Source organism: Cricetulus griseus, chromosome 8 (genome assembly GCF_003668045.3).
Source record: "Cricetulus griseus strain 17A/GY chromosome 8, alternate assembly CriGri-PICRH-1.0, whole genome shotgun sequence".
Classification (NCBI taxonomy): domain Eukaryota; kingdom Metazoa; phylum Chordata; class Mammalia; order Rodentia; family Cricetidae; genus Cricetulus; species Cricetulus griseus.
Genome location: NC_048601.1, coordinates 16,296,867 through 16,316,512, shown reverse-complemented (window position 1 = coordinate 16,316,512; position 19,646 = coordinate 16,296,867). Strand labels below are relative to the sequence as shown.

At 38.7% G+C, this 19,646-nt stretch overlaps 1 protein-coding gene across 1 annotated transcript in view; it reads right to left on the bottom strand.

Moving 5' to 3' along the window:
• Window positions 1-2,738: 2,738 nt before the first annotated feature.
• LOC100750597 (killer cell lectin-like receptor 2) overlaps window positions 2,739-19,646 on the bottom strand; it is a 46,971-nt gene continuing 30,063 nt past the window's right edge. The window contains exons 5-6 of the mRNA XM_035448729.1: window positions 13,916-14,019; window positions 2,739-2,859 (exon numbers count right to left, since the gene is read on the bottom strand). Of these exons, the coding sequence (XP_035304620.1) occupies window positions 2,739-2,859; window positions 13,916-14,019 (225 nt within the window). The remainder of the gene's footprint in view (window positions 2,860-13,915; window positions 14,020-19,646) is intronic.

The following is a 19,646-nucleotide window of genomic DNA, read 5'->3' as shown; positions in this document are numbered from 1 at the left end:
AGTAAAAACCATTTTGCCATAGATTTTCTTCACCATCTAAAGAATTCCTCCGAGGGGCCTTCTTAAGTAAAAAAAAGCTTTGGCAAGTCTGCAGGCCTAAGCAATGTTGTTTGTTGGTGACAGAATAAGAATGTTTTATGTTCAAAGGAACAAAGTTTTAAGATGTTATCTCTTCAAAGAAATTCTCCTGTTTCTGTGGGCAGAAAAAATATTCAAAGTAACAGGTCAATGTACCTAAAGCAGAGATCTCAGGAAGAGGTCAGAGGTCTAGCTTTGACGGCCTGCGAGACATATGGTTCCTGTTAATTCTTCAACCCTGAACCACAAAAGTTTCCTTTGTGATTGCCAGCGTCTGTGTGTCCATCTTCTCTTGCACCACAGTATCTTCTCTATGTACTGCACTGCCAGGTTGTAAGACCAAATTTTATAGCTACAGGAGAATAAGTCCAGAATGATTCTGATGGATCCATATGCTTTACCTTGTCTATGAGGGCATTCCTACTTCTAGAAACTGCATGCACTGTGAAATTCTCCTATGTCATCAGAAGCTCACTGACATTTATCACAACTATAACTCCGTAGTCCTTTGGCATGTATTTGCACACATATGATGAAAAGTCTATATCACCCAGTTACTTGAAAGCATTTTCTAGACCACTGGCTTTCTAAATCTCCAGCTGGCAATGTGTGGCTATAGCATGCCTTCCATAGTTCAGGTCAAATTAGCTAAAATATAAATTGAGAAAATGCAAGACATCCAGAAAGTCTGCAGCCAACTCTATCGTAGGAGAGGTAGTATCCGAAGCCATGAATGTAACCAGGCATTTGGAGGAATGAGTAACTGATGTGGATGGCAAAAGAAAATGTCCTTTGGGTGGCAGCTAACAGTTGCTGCCACCTTAGGATGATGTCATATAAGATTCAACCAAACATCATTAACATTTTGAGGCCCTTCCAGAACGTGAAAAAGAGAAACTTTATTCTGTGTTATTTTTGCAGTATCCCTATCATCTGTTTGGTTTCCTGTAGTAAGTATCACTTTAAAGAAAGGGAAACAAAGTAACTGCATAAGAGGAAATGCAAAGAGAGAGTTGGAAAAAATCTTATCTTAGATGTCTCAATAAAGGATTCCTTGAGGTCTGACAGTTTCATGTCAGAATGAAGGAATGCTGAGCTTCTTGGACCTGAATCAAGAGATTGGAACCATACTTTGGACCTACACAGAATCCTTAGCTTTTTGTTTGTCTGTTTTAATCTCTCCATACAGTGAATTCTTACAGCTATCATCTAAGTCACTAAATTCACAGGGACCCAGCAGCTATAGGTGACTAGAATTCACCAGCTCTAAGTGATGGTCTAACTCAGTTTATGCCTATACTTTATTCATGAGGATTACAGCTAAGGTGAATGGTTCCACTTCTTACAAAGACACTGAAGCAAAAATAGCAGTGATAATTTGAACCATACTATGAACAGTTTTGCGTATTTATGCATTTCTCTTAAGCTCTATTTGAACCTAAGCCTCATGCCAGGACCAGCAAAGATGGACTTGGAGTTCATGGAACTGCTTCTTTCTGTTCTCAGTGACCGACAGCCACATGGAAATCATCTCTTTTCTATGCTTTTCGATATATTTGTCTCTTTAATAAGACTCCAAGAAACACAGTTAACAGGTGGTACCACACATGATGGTTTAAATCAGATGTACCTGTTTTCAGGCCTTTGCATACTCGGTCCCAAGTTGGTGGTGGTTTGGAGAAGATTAGAAGGTGTGGTCTTCCTGGAGGAAGCATGTTACTGGGGACCGGCTATGAGGTTTCACAAGATTCCACTACATTAGTTAGCTCCTTCTGCTTCCTGTGTGCAAACTGAGATGTGCTCTTAGTTATTTTCTTTCACCATGCCTCTGCTCAGCCATCATGAACCCTATGCTTCAGGAACCATAGCTTAAAATGAACCCTTCCTTGGGTAATTTGTCTTGATCATGGTGTTTTATCAAACATTAGAAAAGTAATTATTTTTCAAGACAGGGTTTTTCTGGGTAGCTTTAGCTGTCCTGGAACTCACTTCATTGCTAAGATCAAAGGTGTAAGCCACTACATCTAGCCCACATCAATTATTACCACCATTTCTATAAGGCCTCAACTTATCATAGATGGATTAAAGAGGGGTGAATAGGACAACTGATGTCTTGGATAAAAAAAATTCAGCAGTTGCTTGAACTATTCTTTGAAATTATATTTTAATTCCAAAAGAAATGTTTATAACAATGAAAAAATCTTAAATGAAATAAAACACACAATACAAGATAACAATCAACTAATAAGAAATGGAAGCCCACAACTATATTATAGTTCTTAACAGTATTTTCAATTAAGGCAATTTGTCCTATTGATAAGGAAATACTCAGGCTGTTTATTTTGGTTCTTTATTCATTTCTATGGGTGTTTAAAAAAACAAGAAGAGCAGATTTTTCAGGGGCTGGGGGCAAAGGATGTCCATGCACCAGAGTAGCTGTATCTTTTCTCATCCAGGAAGGAAGATGGACTCTGTGCTGTCAAGTCAGATTCTGGAGAACATTCCCAACATCTTTCAGGTCATCTCTCTGTTTGCACAGAGGACTAAGTCCTGTGATCAAAATACTTGTTATAAGGAGTCACAGATTATTTCAGTAAACACATGAGCACCAGCACATTTCATTTTATATTTACCGCTTGCTGGAGAGTGAATCAGGGAAATTATTGTCTCCTCTCGCAGATACAGTGGTAGGGTTGATCACATTCAACATCATCTAGTCTTGTTTTAGATAAAAATACACATCTTCTAGTGTTTGGATTGAAATTCGTTATGTTCAAGTCACTAAAGAACAAAAACAATGGGCAATTATTTAGTTTTGAACATTCACTGAAATGTCATGATTTTGAAAACTCTATTGGACAGAGTATATAGAATATGGAACTATTAGTCATAAGTTCATCACTAAAATGTTTTCTTTTTTATAAACTTATTAAACAAGCAATTATCTCTTGGTCATATGGAAATCCCTATCTTATTCCAGAGTTGCAATTTTTGGTCAGCATGTAAAATTGATTTTCAATATTTCCAAGCAATTATTTTATGCTAGTCTGCTTTGCCACTTATATATCATCAATAAACATGCCAGGTAGAAACCAGGTGGTGGTGGTACACACCTTTAATCCCAGCACTTGGGAGGCAGAGGCAGTCAGATCTCTGTGAGTTTGAGGCCAATCTGGTCTACAGAGTGAGTTCCAGCCCAGCCTCCAAAGCCACAGAGAAACTCTGTCTGGAAAAACAAAAAAAAACAAAAACAAACAAACAAAAACCATGCCAGGTAGAAACAAATGTGTGTAGCACACAGAACAAGGTCTCATATGATGGAGTTTTAAGAAGAGAGAGAAGATTTGGAATATAGTCATAGATAAATGAGAGCCTATAGCTAATGTTTTGGGCTGTTTTCCCTTTCTTTCTCTCCCACCTTGTAGCTAATGGGTCTGCACTGAAATATGATCATCTACTGAATTTTCTGTATGCAATACAACTCTGATTTCTGCAGGATGGTATATTAGAAGCCACAACTACCCCCTCTTTAAAAAAGAAAAAAATAAATGCTGCAAAATAAAAATAATGTATTTTTTAAAAAATCATAAGACAGAGCAAATTAGTACATAGGCTAAAACAGAAGGACCATGAGTACCAGTTCAACTTGGGCTATGTAGCAAAACCAAACGTAAAAAAAGTGATTAATAAATAAATTGATTAATTAATAAGATTATCCTTGTAAACTGACAGAATGAGATTCCTGCTCAGGCTGAGGTGTTAGCTGGAGTCAGAAAAACCTCAAATTGTCAGAGAAGCACTGTAGTCATTTTCCTCCCCTAATAGTCAGAGGAAGCTGGCTAAAGAGTGCACTCAAAATGAAGATCCTCAATAGTGAGTCCATCAAGGCACAGTGAGGTACAATGGTGGTCCCAGTATTTGGAAGGTGTGAGTAGGAGGATCACAGTTCAATACATAGGGAATATGAGGCTAGTCTGGGCTAATGTGATTCTCACAAAGAAAAAGGAAACGAAAATGAAAGCCACTCATAATAGGTGGAATTGGTCTTTAGCAAAGTAAATCACTTTCTTTGAATCTTGGATTAAGATGGGGAGAAATTGAATATTAAAATTTACTATAGGAATTTAAAAGAATGGAAAATAAATGAAAACAAGTGGCTTGTGGGATACAGACAGAACATGTTACATACATTAGGAATAGAATGTACATTAGTCATGAGACATGCTCATGGGTGCAGTCAAGAAATCATGTGTGTATGTTGAACATTTGCAAAAGGAAGAAAGGACCCATAAGCCACCAACTGTTTACAAAAGTTATATCCTAAAAGTAAATAAAATGTATGTTTACACAATGACTTGTACATGAATTGGCATGATAGCTTTCATAATGGTCAATAGCTCAAAATTGTCAAAATTTAGAAACACACATGTTAAAATGTGGGGGGAAATACCATGGTATATTTGTGTGACAAAAAGAGTGCTTTGTAACAAGAAGATTGAACCACTGATCAATGGGAAAAGCTGGAGTTAGCTAAAATAATAATAATGGTAATAACAATGGTAAAAGATGCAGAGAAAAAGGAGCCAATCACCAATCTGTATAAAGTATATGACTCTCTGGATGTGGCCATACTAATTGACAGTACAAAAGATCACATGTCTACTTGGCTACGGCCAGGTGGCAGGCAAGGTGCAGAAAAGAACTTTGGGAGGCAATGAAATGATCCTGTTCTCTCTCTCTCTCTCTCTCTCTCTCTCTCTCTCTCTCTCTCTCTCTCTCTCTCTCGGTGGTTTCTATTGCTGTGATGAAACACCATGAGCAAAAGCAACTTGAGGATAGTTTATTTTACTTAAATGTACATATCATAGTGCATCATCAAAGGAAGTCAGAGGAAGAATTAAACTGGGCAGGAGCTTAGTGGAACAATCTGATGCATGCCAGTGGCCATGACAGAGGAGCGGCAGATGGCATTTGACTTCAGGAGATTGACCCACCAGGAAACAAAATCCTGATGGGTGAATCTTGTATAGGGAAGACCAGGAGACTACAGGCCCCAGACCCCAGAATGTCTTTTGCTTCTTCTGTGCCTTCACCTTTTTGCTGCTGCCTTCTTCCTCTAGTATCTGACATGGTGTGAGTTGGCATGGGGAGACCCCACTGCCATTAAAGCAGTATGATCATCTCTTGGAAATATCCCAGTCTTCTGGGAAATGTTACCTGTGGATTATTATGAAGATGATATCCTCCTAAGATATACTGTTTAACTGAAGCTGTGATATTATACAATAATAGTGTTAGTTTAAATAGGATTTTGATGATTGAAGGTGTTTAATAAATATAGCAAGGAATTATGATAGAGGTTATTTTAGTTGAAAAATTAACAAAGGCAATGGTTGGATAAAATGTTACCTCTGCCTCTGATAAAGCAGAGGCTGCAGAGGATAAAATTTTTTTTAAAAAAAAGGAAATGTGACTCAACTAGAACACAAAAGTTTCTATTGAGGAGTCATATAGACTGTGGCTTAGGTTAATGATGAAGAAAAACAATTGAGTCCCAGTACCCCAGTTAGCTTAAATTCTTTAATATTAAGTAGAAATATGGTTAGCAAGTTTCAGTGTTCATCGTAGCTGAAACAGTCTTAAAATGACTTCACTTTAGATTATGATGTTTTGATAATAGCTTTGAAATGGAAAACACTAGAAAACAATCTGAAGTTCACAAGGACACACAGCTAAGGAATAGATTCATTTGGTTAGGGAATCAAAAAACACAGAGGCCCAATTATTACTAGCTGACATGCTTTTCCTGATAGGGCTGATGGTTAATCAAAGATGATGATTAATTCCTTGTACACATTTCTGCCTCCAATCTTCTGATAACACAAGAAAAAAAATTACTATCGATGGGTGGGTTTGTACCCTAAAGTTTTAAAGTAGAGATAACTGATTATTTTCAAATATAAAAGTTTAGGTTTGTGATTCTTTTAAGATTCCTTACAAGATTATCTTTCAAAATAAGTAATAAAGTGATTGATTCTTTCTTTGCAACCAAATATGCAGTCTGACAGCAAAATAACTGCCTGAGAAAAATCCCTTGCTTGCTCACACCCTGTCAACCTATATCAAGTTACTTAGATGTAAATGTATGTGGGTTCTTGGGATGACTTTGTTTTAATTATGTAAGAGGCATGAAAACATGTTTTTATCTGTGTTCATTGTAATAATTTACTTGAAAGCAGAATATAACCACATTATAATTTCTATATTGCCTAAAAGATTTTGTTCAAGTATATAAGCTGAAAAGGAAAATATATTTAGAGAATAGATACGAGAGACTAGAGAATAAGAAATACAGAAGTAGGAAGCCATCAAGAGAATGTGTGAGTGTTTTTCCCCTTACACCCTTGGATAAAAATAGTATAGTAAGCCACTCTGTGGATTTCTTTTGAGCTCTACTCTCCTGGAAGCTGGCTCCTCATTCAGGGCTCCATGCATGTGTTACAAAGGAGTGCAACTTACTGGCTTGCTTCAATAATTTGCTCAGCCTACTTTCTTACAGCATGCAAGAGTAGCAGGCCAGGGGTGATACTACCTACAATGTGCTGTGACCTCCCACATTAGTCACTAATTAAGAAAATACCCTATAGACTTGCCTACAGCCAGATATTATTGAGGCAATTTCTCATTAGAGGTTCGCTCTTCTTAGAGGACTCTAGCTTGTGTCAAGTTGACATAAACAGCTTGCACACTGTGGCTTGTAAAGGTGTACATATCTGCTAAAACACGTATTTCTCAAGAGTTACATTGGATGCATTTCATTTCATTGGATTCACACACCAACTTCAAGACTTAATTTTTTAAAATGTAATTTTAAAAAAAAAGGAGGAAAGGAAGAAAGCAATCAGGAGTCAAACTGTTGTATAATAAAAGGATATTACAAGTGAACACACTGCATGATCCTCCATATGAAGAAACACCAACAAGGACACGCTCCAGAAAACTGACAAAACTGACTAATATGAATGTGGATTACAGATTAGAACATTTTACTAGATCAATCTACATTTCTTGAGTTCAATCATTTCAGTATGCTGTTGTAAAAGAAATTGCTAATCCCTAGCATATATTTTGCAGCAAATAAATGCATTCTATAGATGACAAATTCTTCTACATGCAAAAAGCAAACAGTAAGAAACCAACTAACAAACAGAAACCCTCATCTGCATCCTAGTTCTTAAATGTAATGTCAAAGCCATGGATATTGAAATGATTTCTTCTAGTAAGGATGAGAGATATGCACTCTTTATTAGGGTTCTTTTTAAGTTCAATGTGTCATTCAGGGGAAAAAGGACATTGATTTCTCAGGGTCTTTTACATCCATTGTAGAAGGCATCCATTCTACAAACACAAGCTGCTGTGTGTGCAAGGAAAAAATGGCTCCTGCTGTGTTAAGACAGATTTCAGAAGAACTTTTCTACCCTTTCCAGCTCATCACCCTATTTGCACAGCAGACTCAGACCTGTGGTTAAAACATTTTGCTGTGAGGTAGTCACAAATTGTCACAGGAAACCAACAAAGATGACCACATTCCATTTTTACCTTTCCTATGCACTGCACACTGAATCAGAAAATTAATCCACTTTGTTTTCACACATACAGGAGTGAGTTCTAGCACAGTCATCATTATTTGTACCTGGGGAACTCAAAAATGCACTGCCTCCTGTCTTACATAGAGAGCTCATCACTATCAAGTCACTATAAAATGAAAAATATAATGGGCAGCAATTTAAATTCGAAGCTTATAGTGATTCAGGGCAACAGTTTTTTGTTTTGCTTTGTTGTTTGTTGTTGTTGTTGTTGTTGTTGTTGTTTTTTCGAGACAAGGTTTCCCTGTGTAGCTTTGGAGCCTATCCTGGCCCTCGCTCTGGAGACCAGGCTGGCCTCGAACTCACAGAGATCCACCTGCCTCTGCCTCCCAAGTGCTAGGATTAAAGGCGTGCACCACCAATGCCTGGCCACAAGTTAATTTTTTTGTGAGCAAGGTAAATTAATTTTCTGTATGTCCATGGATCAATTTTATACTAAGATTGCTTTCCTCTCATACTTTTTGCAATAAAGAAAATTTTAAAAGAAGAAACAAATGCATGCAGCACACAGGACAAGGACTTGTATGCCTGTGTTTTAAGTGATGGGATGTTTGTAAAACAGTCACAGAAGAAGGTTTGTGACTGCTGTTGTGATTGTTTTACTCTTTCCCCTCCTCAGAACTATTGGGACATCACTGAAACACCAGGATGGACTGACTTCCCTGCATGCAAGACAGCTGCAATCTCTGATGAATGATGAATACTAAATCCACAACTACCTTCCACTGGAAAAAATAATTCAAAATGTTAAATAAAAATAAAACACAGCTGGGCAGTGGTGGCACTCAACTTTAATCCCATCATTTGGGATGCAGAAGCAAGTGGATCTCTGTGAGTTTGAGGCCAGCCTGGGCTACAGATTGAGTTTCAGGGAAGCCAGGGAGAAACCCTGTCTTGAAAAACCAAAATAATTGAAATAATGATAATAAAATGAAATAATGATACAGATGCACAAAGAAAAGTGATACGAGTATAACCTAGCATTGGGGAGGCTGTTTTAAGAGGATGATAAACCTGGTCAGACTGGGCGATGGAGGAAGACCCTGATCAAGTATTAACTAATAGTTTAAAATTTATTCAATACATCAATGGACAGGCAGGGAGCAGATTCCTATGCAGACCGGGGCTTCAGAAGAGGTGAGACTCCCAAAGCATCAGTAAACCATGGCAGTCAGTCTTTCTAATAGGTGAGGCAAAATAAATAGTGAATCTATGGAAAATGATATTCAAATACTCAATGATGAATCCGAGAGTATAAGGAGCTCAAGGCTGGTTAGGGAAATACAGTGAGTTGGAATTGGGCTAGCCTAAGGAGAACTTATCTCAGAGCATACCAGACAGAGAATGAAATCCACCAACTCCATTGGACTGAAATGGCAAAGGGATAACACATTAACAAAATATCACCTTCCTTTAACTTTGGATTTAAGCTAGGTGGAAATAGAGGATTTAGATTTACTACAGGAAACCAAAGCAAGAAAATTAAGCTAAGTGGCCAATGGATCATATACAGAACAAGTAAAATACAGAGGGAATGGGTATACACACTGGTCAGTCATGAGGTATGATTATGAGTGCAGTCAATAAAGCAGGTGCTGAACACGAACAGAGAGAAAAAAGCTGCAGCAAACACTGACTATTCAAAGGATACTCTTGAAACTCATATTCTGCATCATGAACTCTTAACTTCACCCACATGGTGATGGCCATCTGGACCTCTATACACGAAACACAAGCTCACAGCTGTTCACGAGGTTCATCAGATACTGACATTATAAGCAGGTATCCAAGTTACTTCATCTTCCCACTGGAGAAAATACTTATGGTGGTCACACCTGACCCCTGGGATTCCTTACTGAAGGCTCAGGTTTGGCCCTAGTAATCCCAGCATCATCATGGACCAGTTCTGTAACATAGTCAAGGTCTACAAAGGTCAGTTAATTTGGAGGCGGACATCCTTTCAGCCACTGGAACCTCACTCTGAATGTCACCACCTGTCCATTTCACTCTGTATGGTGCTGTGGGATGCAAACATCCATTAGCCCTGTGGCCTTTGACAATGGCAAATGCCAGATAATCTGGTGCCCTGGAGGTTATATGCAAAGGAGCAGAGCTTGCCTGTGTGCAACAGTACTTTGTATAGAAAAAACAAAATTAATAACAATGGTGTTAATCTGTGTGATTACATATAGTACATATTAGTACATAAGATGTACATATTAGTACATCTTATAAAGTCTTCTGTCCTCTGGCCACCTCTGTGACAGAATGGCCTGGCCATCTCTGTGACAGCCTGCTTGAGAGTGTCCTTGGAGAAGAGAGAGGAAGTTATTTTCCTGAAGATTTGGAACCTAGCAGTCCACACTGGCATTGCCATGTATATATAAACAGAAGGGAGGCAGACCTGCCAAGTTCTCGGGTACCGAATGAAAGATTCCTGAGAAAATTACCACTGCTGATGCCTCAGAGAGTTTCTGCAGCAGGTGAAGAAGAAATTCACTGAAAACTACAAGGAAAATGACAGCAAGAACAAAATCTAGCAGAAAAGGCAACCTAAGTATACAGACAATAGGATGGCCACCTAACACATGTAAAATAAGTATGATTGATATCTTTAAAAGGATAAAAGAGCAAAATAAGAGATACCATCAAAGAGGGAGCCAGTATAGGTTTGAACCAAAATCAGGCACTAGGGAAATGTCCAGAGATCTACAAGGATGACACCAACTAAGCATCTAAGTAACAGTGGAAAGGCCACCTTAAGTGCTCTCCCCTGATAATGAGATAACTTATATGCCATCCTAGAGCCTTCATCCAGCAGCTGATGGAAGTAGAAGCAGATACCCACAGCTAAACACTGAACTGAACTGGAATCCAGTTGCAGAGAAGAAGGAGTGATGAGCAAAGGGGACAAGACCACGCTGGTGAAACCCACAGATACAGCTGACCTGAACAAGGGGAAGATCTTGGCCCCCAGACTGATAGCTGGGAAATCAGCATGAAACTGATCCAGACCCCAAGAATGTGGGTGTCAGTGAGGAGGCCTTGGAAATATATGGGGCCTCTTGTAGTAGATCAGAACTTATCCCTGGGGTAGGAAAGGACTTTGGGAGCCTCTTTCATATAGAGAGAGACTCCCTCAGCCTACACACACTGGGGAGGGCCTAGGCCCTATCCCAAAGGATATGACAGACTCTGAAGACGCCCCATGGAAGGCCTCACTCTCTCTGGGGAGAAGAAATGGTGTTGGATAGGTAGGGTGTGAGTAGGGGGCAGGGGTAGGGGGAGGGAGAGGGAATGGAGAATGACATGTAAAACAATCTTGTTTCTAATTTAAATAAATAAATTAAAAACTGGATAAAAGCATATAGCCACACCTGCTTGTAGTCTCAGAACTTGAGAGATGAAGATATAAGGATCAGGAGTTCAAGACAAATCTGGGCAACAAAAACCACCATCTCAAAACATCAACAAAACAATAAAAATTAAATTACTTTAAATGATATAAAAGGCAACTTGCAATGTAACTAGCTAACAAAATTATTAAAGGACAAAGACAAAATTATTAGGGGATTTTTAAAAAATATGTATTTCTAACAAATCAATAATCATTAAAAATGACCAATGTGAGCCGGGCGTTGGTGGCACCTGCCTTTAATTCCAGCACTCGGGAGGCAGAGGCAGGCAAATCTCTGTGAGTTCAAGGCTAGCCTGGTCTCCAGAGTGAGTACCAGGAAAGGCTCCAAAGCTACACAAAGAAACCCTGTTCAAAAAACCAAAAAAATAATAAAAATAAAAATAAAAATGACAAATGTGTGAAATGAAGGGGAGAGGGTCTGAGGATTAAAGGATAAAATGTGCATGGGTACAAGAAAAGAATGGACAGGATACAATAAAGACTGGATCAACCAAAACTAAGGATGCATAAAAGGCCTATGGATGCCAACTAGTTACTAAGCTCAGAGTTGACCAACACAAAATAGACTCCTATTCTCTTGGGCAGTTTGGGAACCTTTGTGCCTTTGTGTGTTTGCTTGCTTATTTTGGTCAATTTTTTTGTCTTATTGGTTGTTTTTTTATAGTTTGAGTTTTTCTCCTTTTTTGTTTTTATTTTGGAGAGACAGAGAGAGAGAGAGAGAGAGAGAGAGAGAGAGAGAGAGAGAGAGAGAGAGAGAGAATAACCTGGAGTTGAGTGAGTAGGGGCGGAGTTTAGGAAGGAACTGGGTATTAAGCAGGGAGGAAAAGCTCATCAAAATATTCTATGGAATTTTAAAATATCAAACTAAAATTTTAAAAAGGAGTTAGATACACAGAAGATAGGAGTTATTAAATGAAAATCAAAGGGCAAAGTAAGGGATATCTCCCAAGGAATTAATGGTCAAGATATCACAGAGGTCTCCAAACAACACAAATTGTTGGCATGCCCCTAGTTTCCCATCATAACTACGTGGTAACACCCTATTGCTGAAGACACCACACACAGTGTCAGGACATAGAGACATCAATCTTAAACCAATCAGGAAATATATTCCCTTGGGCTAGCTTTCAATGGATCAAAAGGTGCTTTGCAGGTTGTCTTAGTTGGGGTTTTTATGGCTAGGAAGAGACACAATGACCTTGGCAACTCTTATAAGGAAAACATTTAATTAGAATGGCTTATAGTTTCAGAGGTTCAGTCTATTATCATCATGGTCGGAAGCATGGCAACGTGCAGGCAGAATTGGTGCTGGCTCCATCTTCATAGCAGGCTACAGGAAGTAGTCTGACACACTCTGTGGTATCTGGAACACAGGAAAGCTCAAAGCCAGCAGTCACTGTAACACACTCCCTCCAACAAGACGAAACCACCTAATAGTGCCACATCCTGTGAAATTATGGGGGCAATTATATTTAAAATACCTCAGGGAGAAAAGATATAAATGGTCTTTCCTAGTATTGGACCTTGCATGCCACAATGCTGGCCTGTCAGGTAAGTTGTGCCCACTGGAACCATTATTATAAGATAACTAATTGCTTTCTTACTGCAGTTGAAGGATGTCATGCTTGATTTTGAAACCTAAATGAAAACCCCATGGTTGTGGAAGTCATGGTCCCTAGTTTTGAACTTAGCAAAATGATATTACCATTTTGCTAAGTGATCCTGTGGTCAAATAGCATTCTTAATATTAATGTTTATGGTCTAGACCTGGGCGCTTTCAACATCCATCAGAGAAGCTTCTTTTTGCAATAGGCAGTGGTTAGTGAAGAGAAACAGAATTGGTCAAAATGCTTAGGAGAAGAGAGTTTGTGCTCAGCCCCAGAGGGGAAATCTTCATAAAACCCTTTCCCAGTAAATAGAAGGGAAGAGGAAGCAGAAATAATGCAAGAACTAGAGAAGGGTGAAAGCACCATGAAAAACAATGTTCTGGACCTGACAAAATTTGTTAGGTGACAGCTGCTGGAAAAGGGGCATTCATTGCAGGGAAAATGTTACCACCGATGGGTATCCTGTCTCCTGTGGATGCTCTGCCTTGCACCTAGTGACAGCATCAATTAAGAAAACAGCAGTTAGAGGGGCACTTGGTAGGATAAAAGCAGAGGAAGTTTGGGGGAGGTAGGGAAGGAAATGATCATATTTTATGTTATATATGAGATTCATTCAAGAAAGGAAAATATCATTATTAAAGATAATCAATGAATAGTTTGCTTCCAGATTATAAAATAACATAAAACCTGGAGATTACAACAATATGATACCTTGAAATGGAAGGTAGATTATACATATGTGTGTATATGTAAAAAGCTTCTATATATATATACATATATATATATATATATATATATATATATATATATAAAACAAGCAAACATATAAGCTAACTAGATAAACAAGTGAAGTGAATGTTCCAGATATTCACACCCATAGCATCTATCAGGATAATCCAGTCACTTTGCATCATATTAAGCTGTTGATTTTCTTGTGCTCTCTGCATCTTAGAACATAAAATCCTGATCTGTGCTCAGTATTACATTACTAACCTTCAGTTTCTAGATCGTTCCTCTTCCCTCTCTAACACTTGCTCAAAGACTGCCTTATGCATCTTGTGCTTATCTGTGAGGAAAATGTGTGAAATGAGAGGGAAAAAAGCCTTTGCACATCATCATCACAATGCCTGCACCAATATTAGAGTGTGATGGCTCAGGAAACTCACAGTTTAAGTGGGCTATCATCAATCCATTGCCATTTTCTTTTTTTTGTCTCATATGATAATCCAGTCCAGTAACTGCTTGGATTAATTTGGAGCTGAAGGAACTTCTGTAAGGGAAAATAAACACATCTGATGATAAAATTTCCTTGTGCTTAGTGAGAAAAGAACCAATATAACAGGTCCCAGCTATTCTTATGTCAGTTCTCTGCTGTCCTGTCCTCCAGCTCTTCCATCCCTCCAAGTTCACTTTTAAAGTGATTTTCCATTAATAACTCATTTATGTCAAAGTTGATTCAATTTAGACAAGTTATTTAAAATGAAACCTTCAGGTGTCTAGAGATACTGAATTAATGGTATGATTTGTGACTGTGTTTCTCATGCTCTAAATGACAAAGTCTTCAAGCTGAACTGCAAGCATTTCTGTAACAAAATAGAGTCTTCATATTAGAAGAGATGTTATTAGTAACAATTTAAACAGAAAATGTCAGCATCTTGGCAGCTTTGTTTTGTTTTAATTACTCATTTCTAAAAGTAGACATCTTTTTAAAGAATATAAAAGTAGTATAAATAAAGATTTTGGACAGTGTCATTGAAAATAACCAAAGAGCTAACTGGTAAAACCATTTAATTTCACAGTTCTCATATAATCTCCATTTCTCAGTTTGGCCCAGAGGTCAGTTATTTTCCCTATTGTCATCCAACTACTCATCTCAGGCAGTCTCACTTCTGGGTTCCACGAGCAAGACCTAGACTGTGACCTTTCTGGCTGTAGTTAGCACTCTGTGGAGATACATAACTTTCAGTAACAGGATGCACTGTACTACTGGTTTAAACTTATTCAGTGAAAACATGTTTTTCTGGGGGACTCTCCTGTAGACCCCAGAGAAGGGGAGGAGATTGCAAAGACACAACTGTCTCTTCCTTAAGGAGTCTCCTCATAAGAGACCCTGTGTCCTGACTCTAAGCCAGGAGCAGGAGGGAGTTTCCTGGGAGACTCTTATTGCACAGGTTTGCTCATATTACCTGCAAATTATATACAATCAAAAAAATACCTAGATCAGTATTCCTCTATCTAAGGTTTAGACACAGAGTCTCAGAGAAGAAAATAAAGCAAGAGTCTACAATACCAGTTCATCATCATCATCTATCTTCAAAATGGAGAAGCTGCAATCCTGGCAGGTCTGTTGGCATCCTTTCCAGTTTTTCTTGTTCATAATGAAATAACATTTTATGCCACAGCAGAACCACTGTACTTCAACATGTTTGCCTACAACAGAGAAGAGGAATGGATAAACTTATTTTCTGGTTTACTGTTATCAGAACAGTGTACTTACTAAGCTTCCATAACTGAGTAAATTCTCATAGCTCTCAGAAGTTAAGATTCTAGAATGCTGAGAGACCCCTGTACAGCCTGTACAGTGTTGCTTGTAACAGTAGATATATAGAAACAGCTGGTGTGCCCATTGTGGATACATCAGTAGAAAAGAATGTAGCACATGTACACAAAGGAATACTGTGTATCCTGTAAAGGGAAGTAAATCAGCTGGGCATGATGGTGCGTGGATAACCTGAGCACCCCACAGAGTGAGAGCACCACCAGTTTGAGAACAGCCTAGACTAAGTAGTGACTTCTATACCAGCCCTGGCCATGAAGTAGATTCTAAAATAAACTGAGCTACAGAATGAAATCATGTCTCAAACCTCAACACCACCCAAAAGAGATGCTCAACTAAGTGACAAACATGGATGAACTTGAGGATGCTTTGCAAAGTGAAATTAGCCTGGTCTGGGACCACACTTTATGACTCAACTCAGATGAGGGTTCTAACACAGCCCACCCCTAAGCATCAGAGGTATGTGAGACACCAGAGCTGCAGTACAGTGAAAAAAACACTTGCTGCACAGAGGCAGTTACAGGATCATGGAATTCTAGACCTGCAGCAATGCACTGTGCTCCCAGTTCATCCACAGATACTGCGCATATAAGGTTGTGCTACAGTCTGTGTTAGATGCTCTTGTCTTAAGAGAAATGAGAGACACGTGAGGGAGCCTTTGAAGGTGTTAGTCTGCTCTCCTGAGTATATTGATGCCTTCAATACTGTTCCCACATAGCCAAACATGTCAAGTTGAATAAATTAAAATGTGGGCATTTTTATAGCAATGATACCCCAATGTGATTATTTTGTTTAGTGAGGTGCTGGGGAAGACCTTGTCTATTTACAAATTTTATCTCCAACCTTTGTTTTTCTGTGAAGAGGTATCATTGTGTATCTCAGGCTGGCCTGGAATTTGCTGAGCTGTACAGATTGTCCTCAGAGTTATAATCCTCCTTTGCAACCTCCTAAGGACAGGGACTATAGCAATGTGCTACCATTTATAGATGATGAAGTTATTTTAAAATAATGACACAAGATGTTTTACATGGGTCTAGAATATTTAAAAATTTGGCATTTTTTCTTTTCCTATTACATATTTTATAATGTAGCAGTATTAAAGATATTATTAGACCTTCCTTATTGAAGATTGTCAACCCCATCATGGTTTTGTGAGATCATATGCAAAAGGTCTTTGTAAATTCTAAATTCTGAAAAAATATTTAATACTGAATGATAAACTTGTTACAGTTTATTTATTATTAATTAAAGTTAACCAGTCATGATTAAAGGTAAGAAAGGTTCCTTGCAATATGTTTTTCATCTTTCTTGCCTCATTCACTGTGTCACTGACAGAGTTACACAAGAGTGCACACCATGGTGAAGCTCCCATTTGTGCTGCAGGGAGCGTCACCATGGTCACAAACAGGTCAACTCACCAAGGCAGAAGGAACACACACACACACACACACACACACACACACACACACACACACACACACACAATTATTTTTATGACTGCATCCATATAAATGTTGTGAGTCCATTTCAACCTATTTGGTAAATACACTCTTACTAGACACTTCCATGTTCTTTCAGTAATAAAGCTGGAGACTCAGATTTACCCCCTTAGCAAAAGAACCTTCACTGTCAGTTGTGTTGACTTGTGATTTCATCCTCTGGAGGCAGTAGCAGTACCAGAACAGTCACTGGGTTCTAGAAACTGTAAGATTCTCCTAACTCAAGCAGGGCTTCCTGGGGTTCCAGAACCCTACATGAAATAAGGAGACCCCCAACCATTAACCAGCAGATAACCAGCATTGTAAGCTGCTGATTGAACTTCAAATCTTCTGGAGAAGAATCAATACAGAATAATGGATTATTTATTCAAGATTCCCACCATACCTGGGGGCTGTTTGCAAACTAAATCAACTTTAGTTTCCCTGAAGCATCTGTCCTGTTTTCTGTTGAGGGAGTCCAGACTTTTTCTGAGGGCCTCAAACTCTATGGACTTATTATTTTTCAACATTTCTTCCCTTAAGTTGCTGTCATTTTTCATGGTGCTGAATTCTTGATGGAGATTCTTTAGAGTTTTCTTCAATTCATGATTTTCTTGATTACACTGAAAAACTAAAATTAGTAACAGATATAACACCAACAAAATGCTCATAAGGGGCAAATATTGAAATTTAAGATAACAGAGAAAGCCCATGTTGCCAACCAACACATATCATTACTTTAACTGGTACTTTGGCATTTAGACAGTAACACCTCAATTAACTTACTATAGGAATGGAAACATGAATTTCTCTCTTTCAGGGTAACTTTAATGTAAACAATACAGCTGAATAAAATTATGGTGGAGATACCACAATTCCAATTATTTTCACATTCCAAAACTTGCATATAAGTAGCTAAGGAAAGTATTCAGTGAATACTTGACACAGCATGAAAAGGTGAACTAAGAAACATCAAGAAATGGCACAATTCTCATTGTACCAGAGGGAAAGCAAAATATCCATATGTGTAGCCATGTCTTAGCACAGCCGGGGAGTGATTTCCTCTAGAGATCTGAAGAAATGCAATAAAGCTTTAATGTCTGCACAGATGAAGTCTCTTCACTTAACCATGTCTTCAATACACACAGAGGAAAGTGAAAAGAACATCATCATTTCTTTTGCACAGCTCTTTTTCACAGAATGTTTACCTAATGTTCCCAATCACCTGAGCTCAGAAGGCAGACTATCACCGAGTCCTTAGAAGGAACATTACCAAGAATGAGACAAACAAGGCAGTGCCCACAGCCCCAGAGTTAATATAGTAAGTATTGTGAGAACAGTACACTCTACTGTGTCAGTCAAAATATATGAAGTCCAGAGCTATCTGACACACATGATTATAGGAGGACAATGGATTGTGTGAACTACATAATTGGTATCTAAAGAAATTGCTTAGGCAGAAAGGCAAAAACATGTACTCCAGTTACTCACTGTGTATCACCAACACTGCAACAGCCACCAGCAGAATGGCAGAAAGAATTCCAAGAGCTTTGGCAATGAAGTGACAGGGAACTGAACACTCTTAAATAATAATATAAAAAAACAATAAAATAATCACCATGAAAAGAGCACATTCCACTAGTAATTATAATTTTGCATAACATGGAAATAAAGGAATATTTGTTTCTAAAAATTTTATGGAAGTCCATCATACAAGCTGACTCTACAGGTGCTTTCAGAATTGTAGATTTCTACCTAAAATGGACCCAATACAGAAATGTGTGGTTTCACAATATTTCAACATTTTTTCACCTTTGGCCTTGTAGTCTCAATTTTCCTGTCTCAGCCTAGAAGTAGCTGGATACGGGCACATGCTCCTCACCCAGTTCTATAGGATCAAATATGCATTCTTCAGAAAGCACTGGAGGCACAGACACAGTCTAAGTAGAAGACTCCAAACTAGACCATAAAGTCCACCAAGAGAGCCTAACTGAGCAAGAAGAGGAAGGAAAGAGGGGTGGATACTCTTCAGAATTTGGGGAACCATGGTTGTTCTGGAGCTGATCTGTTCATAGCCCCATCCTAAAGGGACCTAAAGTCAATCTCTTTTTTTCCCATAAGTTTTAGACAATACTAAACAACTTGTTGTGTATCTGAAGTATGTGGAATCTGAACGTCATGCCTCTGTTATCACTACATCAAAGAAGTTAGATGAACTATGACAGTGTTTGCAGAGTAAGCTGAAAAAGAAAATAGAAAAGTGAGATTTCCGCTTTTATATTAATAATTGTAATTATTCTTTGACATTTCTGCAAATGCACATTGTGGGTTAATCATTCCAATCCCACTATCCTTTTTCATATCATTCCCCTGTATTCCTCTGCAGCATCTTCCTAGGAAGAGACTTCGTCTTTAGACAACTTTTGTTGCTTCATTGAGTTAGATGTTGGGACAACTAAAACACCTTCTGTTAGAGTGAAAGTATTGTTTCAAATGCACAAGTTACATTTCTTTAAGATTTAATTTCTCACTTCCACACCAATCACAGCTCCAACAGCCAGTCATCAGGCAAGTCTCCTATGGCCAGGCAGCTCCATCACCATTCCCAGGTGCATCAGAGGGCCCCAGAGGCACAGACTCCACTTGCACCAATGGGAGGAAGAGGGTAGTGGCTGCTTTTCGGGCTGGACAGCCGCACCCTTAGTTCCAGGGTCTTCAAATTCCTCACCCATATCAGCTCCAGTGTCTGATCAGCAGCTGAGTCTTCTGCAGCCAGGTGGTTCCACCACCATCCCCAGGTGCCTCAGAGGCCCTTGCAGGCACAGACCCACACCTGCCAACAGGAGAAAGAGCCCCAACAGC